This window comes from Pogona vitticeps, chromosome 2 (assembly GCF_051106095.1).
Source record: "Pogona vitticeps strain Pit_001003342236 chromosome 2, PviZW2.1, whole genome shotgun sequence".
In the NCBI taxonomy this organism is placed as follows: Eukaryota; Metazoa; Chordata; class Lepidosauria; order Squamata; family Agamidae; genus Pogona; species Pogona vitticeps.
The window spans coordinates 276,083,610-276,093,811 of NC_135784.1; the positions used below are offsets into that span (position 1 = coordinate 276,083,610).

Consider the following 10,202-nt stretch of genomic DNA (forward strand, 5'->3'; position numbering starts at 1 on the left):
TGCATGCACAGTCTGCTTCAAGGGACACACATTATATTTTACACACATATGCAATTGCGAAGAATCTTCACCAATATTCAGACCATACTAATTTACATCTCTGTCCGCCGCTGCCATTTTGGTGCAAAAGAACAGGGAACAATGGGGAGACGGCAATTAACGACAAATTGCGGCCATTCACCGTCGACCGTGGGTGCTTGCTTAATCCTTTTGAAGGGGTCTCCAGCATCTGCATAGTTTACCTCAGCTGTTTCTCTATCAAGTCTAGTTCTGTAGTCCGCATCCACCCGCAAAAGCGTCCCAGCAGACTGATATTATTATTAATCAGCACTAACATCCCGGAAAGCACAGATTCATTCTTTTAGCTCCTATATTAATACGCGCGCCCCCGATCTCCCAGAAACCACGTAGCCAAATTTTATTTCAAGCTCTCACACACACACACACACACACACACACACACACACACACGCCCCCGCGTGCGCCCATCTTGACGCCACTCTTTCACACGCCTGTCTCCCGCAGAGGGAGAGCCCACGGCAGCGAGCAACAAAAGCGCATGCGCTGCTCGAGGAGTCCCGATTGGAGGGCTGCGAGCACGTGAGGTGGCCTTTCGTCACGGAGCCGCAGCTGCCTGTTTTCCTTTCCGGCCGCCATCTTGGCTCCTCCCGCGTGTGCTCCCCCGGGCTGTGCGCTTCGCTCCGCGGACTCCCGCTTTTTCTCCCCCCTGCCCCGGCTGGGCGGCTTCTTCCCGAGAAGGTACCCGAGCGCCATCCAGGGAAGGTGGGAGGAGAACAAAAGAGCAACCGGGTCTCCGGCCGCAGCTGAATTCTTTGGGCGCCGGTGGCTTCCGCGGGCCTGTGAGTCCGGGTGGCGCGTTGGGCCTTGGCGTGGAAGGAGCTTCGGGGAACGACGCGCGGCCCCGGCTTTTCCCGGCCTCTCGAGGGCACAGCCTTTGGGTTTCCTGCCCTTTCGGCCTGGAAGGGCTCACTCGGCCTGGTGGCCCCTGGTTGGTAGGGCGGGGCCTCGCTTCCTGGTTGGGGAAGGCGGTCGTTCCTCCGAGGCCGGACGGGAGCCTGCCCGCCTTAGAGGCAAGGCCCCGTCGAGACGCCCCCCCCACCCCCAGCGGTATCGGCCTAATTTACCTGTTTGGTGATCTTTTTTCCTTAGATGAAAGAAACTATCATGAACCAAGAAAAACTAGCTAAGCTCCAAGCACAAGTGCGCATCGGTGGGAAGGTAAGGCTTCTTTGCTGCTGCTCCTCCTTTTGTCCTGTTTTCTGTCCTACGTCTCTCTGAAAATGGTGCCCTCCGATTACCATTGTTATTCTTTTGTGACTTTATTAACTCCTAATAAAGGATGATCTTTGTATAGTGGCTTGTGTAATCGTTTCTGCTTTTAATCAAGTTATACTTTATTTGATCGTTAATTATTGTGTTTTTAAAGAAAGTCAGTTAGTGGTAGACAGTAGGGTGGGAGAAGGTTAAAGCTGATTTATCCAGTGGTGGAAATCCAGTTGCTATTAGAGTAGGCTCATTGAATCAGTGGAATTTACAGGCAAGTTGACTCACCAAATCCCAGTGACTCAGTGAGTGTGCACTAGTTGCGATTTGCAGCTGGATTTCAGCCATAGTAGTTCAGTGTGTATCTAATAACAGATTTGTGGCATTTGAGGTACACTTATAGAAAGTATGTGTAAGATTGTAGCCTTAAGTAGTTATTTAGATATATTTGTATAGACTGGCCAGCATCTTGCACTGGTTAGCATGTCAGAATTGAGCCAGGAAGACCTGGATTAAAATTGCTCCCCAGTTTGTAGAGTGTTCAGTTTAATTTTTAGACAATCTCAGTGGAGTGGTTGTCATGATAAAGCAGGGGTCTCCAAACCTTTCAGTATGAGGGCTACATAATATATTTTACACATTTTTGAGGGCTGAAGGAGGGAAGGGGGACCTAAGCAATCTCCCATCGCTGCTGTCTTTGCAAAGACAGCAGGTGTGGAGGATCGATTGGGTCCCCATTCCCTCCTCTTCCTATGCGTGGGCCGAATAAAAAGGCAAGGTGGGCTGGATGTGGCCCATGGGCTGTAGTTTGGAGACCCCTGGACTAGAGGAAGGTGAAGGAAAAGAGGAAGAACTCATGTTTCTTTCCTACTTGGAGCAAATGTGAGTTAAAGGTAACAGATATAATAATATGTGCTCCTGTTTATTGATTTAATGAAACAGAATGGGACTTATTTCTGAGCTGCTTTAGAGGATTCTGTTGTTTGAGGTTTAAATATGGCCACTGTGTCAGAATGTCTCATCATAGGCTTTTCTGTGAGGAAGTTGGCAACTTTAATTACATGTATTGGAAACCTCAATCAAGGTGGAGCCAGTGGAATTTCAAGTCCCAACATAATGAGGTGCTTTACAGCTGAAGCCTATAATTTTCATTATACAAACTACTTTCAGGTGGTTGATGTTGATTTAATTAACATAATAATGCTTGCTTAGAATTATGGTAGATGTTGTCTCAGTATATATTCTCTGTTTTGTTGGCTTCACATTATTAAACGTTAATAGTTAATAAATAGTTTTTATTATTCATTTTATTATTCATAAAAAACCCCAGCCTTTTCTGCATACAGACTTGTTGTAATTACTGTTTGATGAAAATCAGTGGTTTAGTCTACTTTCATTTGGTTATGAGAAATGTTGCACAAAATATTCAGAAACATTAGTTTATAACCAAATATGCTCTGGCAAATATTTGAAAGCAATGGTGTTGCTTTCATGAACATGTTCTAGTTTAAATAGACACATTGAGCAATATATACTAATCAGCTCCCTCCTTGCACAGACTTGGGTTCATTGACCTAATAATATTCAGATCAACATGCTGATTTAGTTTGAAGTAGGTTTTCCTGTTCCTACTGATGTCAAAATAAAATTTTGATTGGATCCAGATTGTGCCTTGGATGTGTGTCCAGTTCTGTACACTTCTGGGTCATTCAGTTCTAATTTCTATAACATTTTGGTCTCTTGGGATCTTAGCGCTAATTCTTTTTTCTTTTAACAATGCCAAGGCTTTTCTCAATTTATTTTCTCTTAATTTTGAATTGCTTCATTGGTAATGAATGGCCTGGAGTGTGTGGCAGTGGTGTGCTTAGTGCTTTTCTGTTGTCTGCAGAATTGTATGTTTGTCTCTGAAAATCCACACAAAGTGAAAAAGGAAATATTTAGATTGGATTAAGTGGTATAACATGCAAAGATTTAATACTGACTTTGTAGATTAATTTTCTCTACAACAGATTTTATTGAATTGTCATTGTACTTTTATTGCTCACTTGTGGTGTATTAATATTCTGAAAATAAAGATTAACATGATTTCTGATGGCAGAGGTAATTGTTTTTTCCTTTCAACTTTATTTTCAGATAACTTTATTGTTATGAAATATGACATATCTCTCAATACAAAGTGCAGAGTTGCTTATCTCTTGTAGAAGCAGAAATATCATTTACTGACAAAGAGGATTGAATTGTGTATTTTTAGGCACTTGGCATTTTTTGTGTTTTAAAAATAAGTGGTGTCATTTTAGATGATTTAAACAGTGTGTCGTTTTTATCTATAGGGTACTGCCCGCAGAAAGAAGAAGGTGGTTCATAGAACAGCTACAGCAGATGACAAGAAGCTTCAGTTTTCTTTAAAGAAACTAGGAGTAAATAACATCTCTGGTATAGAGGAGGTAATACCTACTTATTTTTTGCATTTATTTGAGTGCTCTTCTAGAATCTATTTTTCTTTTTAAGTGCTCTCATGAAACCTTTTCTTGACATTATTCGTTTTTACAAACTAAGTTGAATAACAAATACTGTATGTCAAAATAGAGTTAACTAACTGCAAAAACTTGATTATTCTATCAGTTACATCTTGTTTTGCAGGTAAACATGTTTACAAACCAGGGCACAGTCATCCACTTCAACAATCCTAAGGTTCAAGCTTCTCTAGCCGCTAACACTTTCACAATCACAGGCCATGCTGAGACAAAGCAGCTGACCGAAATGCTGCCTAGCATCTTAAACCAGCTTGGTGCTGACAGTCTTACAAGCTTGAGGAGACTAGCAGAGGCTCTACCTAAACAACGTAAGTAGGACTTGGAGACACTCTGTAATTGAGAATTAATACTCTTCCACCTTCTAAATATTAGTATATATAGTGTTATGGATGAGCTTTGAGTTTCCATGGAAGTAAGGGCCCTGAAACTTGAATCACCAAGATAAACTTGGCCTTTTCAGTTTGCACTTGGTGACTGCTTAGGATTTTTATTACTAGTAGATGCAAGACACAGGATCAGAGCTGTTCAGTGTTGAGGTAAGTAGCTAGGAAACCTTTTTAAAAAAAAAAAAAACCACAAGGACTGAATGCCAATCTGGCAGGGTATTGAGGACAGCATTTCAGAGAAGGTAGGGCTAATGACATAGGGCTGGTCCAAACCAAGATTGGTGGGGTGGGTTTAATTCTTACTGATTTGAACATTTTCCCACCCAGCATACAACAATTTAATTTTATTCATGCATACTCATGTCTAAGCTGTTGTGCAATAGCGTTCTAACCTTTAAATACTGTTTTATTTTGATCGTTGATCAGATACAAGGTGGAAGGAACATCTCCATGCAACTTGAATGGAGATGTCTTACAGACCGGAGGTTCTTCGTAACTGGTTTATGCCATGCCTGGCAATCTGAATTAGAGCAGGCTATGGAAAACCATAGTGTTCTTTTTTTAACATTTTATTCTTATCTAAACATACAAAACAAAGACATAAAAAAATCTTAACAAATAACAAAAAACCCAAAGCTAAACATCCTCCCTTCACTTGTAGATCAGAGATTTCACCGTCACCTAGTCATCAGAGTATCTTCAAGGGATTGGCTTGCTATTGACTAATTTTCCCCCCTAAGTTCCTGCCTTTTTCTGGGCCCAATTATATTTCAACTTCCAGCTTTGCTTCATAAAATCTCTTGGTTGGTCCCATAATGCTTCTGAAAGTGTGTCTAGTTCTGCAATGTCTGCAAAGCTTCTTTAATAACTCATCCATTATTGGTGTGTCTACATTCTTCCATTTTTGGGTCCAGAGTAACCCAGCTGCTGTGAATATATACTATATTTTATTTTCTTGTCAATAATTTCTGTCATTATATTCATTAATAACATTAGAGGTTTAAAACGTCATTTTTGTTGAACAATCTCTTGCTATTTCCCAAGCATGTATCCAATTTTTTTTTGCTGTTTCACATGACCACCACATATGATAATAAGTACCTGGATTTTTTTTTTTTTTACATTTCCAACGAACATTGCTGATCCCTTCTGACATTTTTGCCAGTCTTACAGGGGTAAAGTGCCATCAATAAAACATTTAAAGGATATTTTCTCTAAGATTCACTGGCTTGATCATTTTATGATTCTCTTTCCACATCTTTGTCCATTCATCAATATCAATATTGTACCCAAAGTTTTGTGCCCATTTTACCATTGCCTCCTTCACCCTGTCATCCTCTAAGTTGTATTCTAATAAGTATGTATACATTTTAAAATTATTTTCTCATTAGCGTAAATCCATAATGCATCCACCTGGACTTTCCCCTCAAAAAAGCCCATACTTAATAATAACGGAGAGAGTGGACAACCCTTGTGCCTTGTAGAAAGCCATAATGTTCCTGATGTATGACAAAACATGGAATTCTCCTTGTACTGTCCATGAAATTTAGAGTACTTACTAAGATCATGGCAGTAACTTTAAGAAACACACATTGCTTTATAATGACCAAAATTGCATAAATGTACAAATCAATATTATGATACTGTACTTAATTTTGAGAATTTACTGTTTTGTGTATTTAAACAAGAATGCACAATATTCATTTGAATTGCCACTTGCAGGTTTTCTTAGAAATATCTGGCTGGTATTCTGTGTGAAGGCAGGTAGTACTGCGTTGCTATTTTATTATCTGACTGGCTTTTTGAATGATCTGGTATCTTTTGAAGAGAGTTGAATATTAAATTATATATATGAGTTACATGGGGGAAAGAAGACGACCACGGTTTACTTTGGTAGGAAAGATACTGAATTCTGCTCTTTTACTAAGATAAATTAAGTTGCAGTATTTATTCTACAGCCTAAATATAATTTTGAGGCCATTGTTTATTTTTTTACAATAATCTGTTACACTACATATGTGTTCAGCCTGTGACATACTGTGAAAAGCAGCAATCAGTTAGTATAGCATTTAAAAATGTTGCTTATTGGATGTTTATGTTGCATCTCTATTCAGAAGGGAGTTTCACTGACTTCAGTGGGATGTATTCCTAGTAAGAGGGCCTAGGATTGCAACCTTACTGCCACATCTTGTTGCAAAAATGTGTTTGATACCTCAGCTAATTATTATTATTATTATTATTATTATTATTATTATTATTATTATTATTATTATTATTATTATTATTATTATTATTATTATTATTATTATTATAGCTGTGGATGGCAAAGCACCTCTTGCTACTGGAGAAGAAGATGATGATGAAGTTCCTGGTAAGAAAAAGTGACTTTGTTGTTTGCTTGGCACAAGTAATGTGGGTAGATGGTTGGAATCATGTCTGTTATGGGTGGAGGTAAATAAACTGAAATCTAAGAGAAAGTTGAAATACTATGATGTGGTAGCCAAATGATATGGATAGGGATGTTGTATCAGTTCTAGATAGGATTATACTCTTCAGAAGGTTTAAGTTTGCAGCTTGGGGATTCTCTTGAACTTGGAGGTGGTAGCTAAGAGAACCTGTTAGCTTCGGACTGCCACCGATTCATCTATTTAAAATGCTGATCTTTTAAGCCCAAAGTAAGGTGTGGAGAACCTACAGCCTTGTAGCACTGATGTCTAGAAGATGCCCTTTATGATGCCACCTTAACTTGTGAGCAAAGTTCCCTCTAAGATGTGTCTACATGTAAGTGCAAAGAGCTCCATCAGTGCCGCACAGTGGCAGCCGGAGTCAGTGCCTGTTTACTTCTGAGTTTTGGATGAAACCCCACCCTTCACGTGCAGATGGGTGAGGCTCCTGTGCATGAAGATGACAATTAGGGGGAACATTGCTTGTGAGTTGTAGCTGGAGCAATCTGTGTTCCCAAGTTGTAGGCAAAAGAATCCTAATGTTATCTCTATTCTGAGACTGATACTGTAGCAGTAAGATTTCTCCTTCATTTGAGCTCTGGTCAGAAACCAGGGCATTCTTTGTGCAGAAGCATGTGAATCTATGTCTGTTGCCACATGAAGAAGGGGAAATGCTATCAGGATGGGTGGGCTAGTTGATGTCAAAGGAGAATAGGGCTTGGAGTACAGTTCCAGTCCAGTTCTGCAAGACCAGTACAATTTTCTATCTGTCCTAAATGGTTTGGGGATACGGTTGCTTGAAAAACATCTCTTCCCATTTATACATGTTCATGGTCGTAGGTTCTGCTTGCAGAACTGCCAGCAGAGAAAATGCAACAGAGAAATAGAAGTTTGGGTTAAAAGTGAGAGAGCTCATTTCATTGGTCCTGTGTCTGACATTAAGGGACGTGGTACCACAATTTCACTGTGGGCTAAACCGCAGAAGCCTGTTCTACAGGGTCAGAAGTCCAGCAGTCGTAAGATTGCATCCATGCAACGGAGTGAGCTCTCGTCACTTTGTCCCAGCTCCTCGCCAACCTAGCAGTTCGAAAGCATGTAAATGCGAGTAGATAAATGGGTACCACCTTGGTGGGAAGGTAAAATGGCGTTCCTTAGTCACGCTGGCCATGTGACAACGGAAACTGTCTTCGGACAAGCGCTGGCTCTACAGCTTTAAAAACAGGATGAGCACCGCCCCTTAGAGTCGGACACAACTGGACAAAAAATGTCAAGGGGAACCTTGTCTGAAATTCACTCAGTAAGTAGGTTTGGCTCCCTCGTTTTCTTTCTGGGAGCCTTAAACACCTCCCTTGTTCAGTTCCCTTCTGGTTAAAAAGCCTGTATGTTGGAATGCTTCTCCCAGGTTCTCATGCTGCTTTTCTAGTTTCATTATGCTTTGATGAATTATTTATTTATTTATTTATTTATTTATTTATTTAATTTATATGCCGCCCACTCTACCCAGAGGTCTCTGGGCGGCTTACAATAATTAAAATTCAATACAATAAGATGATTAAAATACAATTATAATACAATTAAAATACAATTAAAATTGCCATCATCAGGACCCACAGTTGTTATTTCAATTAAAAGCCTTCTGGAACAGGAAGGTTTTGACCTGGCGCCGAAATGTCATCAACGTCGGCGCCAGACGGATTTCAGTTGGGAGGGCGTTCCATAGTCTGGGGGCAGCTGCCGAAAAGGCCCTTTGTCTACAAGCCATCCCTCTTACCTCTTTGAGGGATGGCTCTTTCAAAAGGGCCCCCTGGCTAGATCTTAACTGCCGGGTAGGCTCATATGGAAGGAGGCGGTCCTTCAAGTATCCAGGGCCCAAGCCGTTTAGGGCTTTATATGTCAAAACAAGCACTTTGAATTGGGCTCGGGCAGCAACTGGTAACCAATGTAAATTGAACAGAATTGGCTTGATGTGATCTCTAGCGGCTCCACCACTCACCAGCCGCGCAGCTCGATTCTGGACCAGTTGCAGTCGCCGGACCGTCTTCAAAGGCAGCCCCACATAGAGCGCATTGCAATAATCTATACGAGATGTTACCAGTGCGTGTGTAACTGTCATGAGACTCCGCTCGTCCAGGTAGGGCCGCAGCTGGTATAATTTCCGCAGCTGAAGGAAGGCGCCTCTGGCCACCGAGTCCACCTGGGCTTCCAAAGTTAGACTGGGGTCCAGGAGCACCCCCAGGCTGTCCCTTAGGGGGAGTGTAACCCCATTCAGGGCAGGGAAATGGCCCTCCAACCTGTCCGGCGAAGCCGGAATTATTAAAAAGTTTGTTGACTTCAGAAAGAGAGACTTGTAACTAACAGAAACAGTGTTTTATACAATATAAAGTCTAACTTTTGCTACCTCTTCTTTTCAGATCTTGTGGAAAACTTTGATGAGGCTTCAAAGAATGAAGCAAACTGAACTGTCACTTTGAGCAAACTTGAAAATTATATGGAGCTGCTATTTTATATTGTAACTTTATTTGTAACAATTTTGTACTGATCTTAAGCTTAAGATCTGTAATATTTGGAAACTCCCACAAATTGCAGCTCTTTTCAGTTCTTGCTAGTGCACGGAGCATTTAATTGCGGCTGAGTTGGAAGTACACAAAATTGAAAAGTATTACTTCAAAATGCTAATAAAGACTAAATGTTTAGGCAAATATTTTAGTAGTATTTTGTACATAAAATTTTAACATGATCTCTGGGTACCTGTGACCAGTGATACAAAGTGGAGCACCTTGGTTTTAAACCTTATGAAAAATAAATATTAACTTATTGAATCATCATTCCATTGAGAGGTCCTAAGAAGAGTTTCTTCCCAAACATCTGTAACTACCTTTGCAGGAAGCAGCCACAAAGTGTTGCCACAGAGCACAGAGGAACAACCTGTTGTCATGTCAGTTTGTTTTCAAAAGCTTGCACACTCCTACAATATATACCCAGATGATACATTTGTGTAGTTCTACTGTACTTAATTGTATCATTTTTTTAAAAGGTCAGTTAATTTAGGTGTTTTTGTAGCATTCTGTTTAGCTTAATTTCTTACTGTCACAGCAGCTTGAATGAGACACAACTTGAATGACATGTTGTAAACATTGCAGTAGTAGTAAGCTCAATTCTTTTTCTAAACCCAGGAAGGCTGTGAAGTAGAGCTTATGTTGCTTGTGTCTACTCTGCACAAGGGATATGTGTGCAGAGACCTCTTGTTCTCCATGGGGCAGTAATAAGAACTCTTGTGCTTGTCCTTGCACAATGCAGTATACATAATGCAGCAGGAACATCTGTTTTACTTGACTGGCTATTTTAGTGCCTTAGCAGAGTTTATCAATAATTTAGTCTAAAAATCTCCCAGTACCATGGATTGCAGCAGATGCAAACCCCCATAAGCTGCTGAATTTGAATCCAACACTAGCCAGTAAGTACATCTGGTGTTGAAGAATGCTGGCAGTTGCATTTCAACAACATCTAGGACACAATTTGTCCAGGTCTGGGTGACAGTCTGATTTACTTCATGT

At 40.6% G+C, this 10,202-nt stretch overlaps 1 protein-coding gene across 2 annotated transcripts; it reads left to right on the top strand.

Moving 5' to 3' along the window:
• The first annotated feature begins 620 nt into the window (after nucleotides 1–620).
• On the top strand, nucleotides 621–9,347 carry BTF3 (basic transcription factor 3). Of its 2 annotated transcripts, none has more exons than XM_020790291.3 (6): nucleotides 621–759; nucleotides 1,171–1,239; nucleotides 3,615–3,728; nucleotides 3,925–4,126; nucleotides 6,519–6,575; nucleotides 9,060–9,347. In XM_020790291.3, the coding sequence occupies exons 2-6, from the start codon at nucleotides 1,171–1,173 to the stop codon at nucleotides 9,104–9,106; spliced, it is 489 nt and encodes a 162-aa protein (XP_020645950.1). In that variant the 5' UTR covers nucleotides 621–759; the 3' UTR covers nucleotides 9,107–9,347. The 2 variants fall into 2 exon arrangements, with proteins under 2 accessions (XP_020645950.1, XP_020645951.1); XM_020790292.3 differs by having other exon boundaries at nucleotides 649–860.
• Nucleotides 9,348–10,202: the final 855 nt, after the last annotated feature.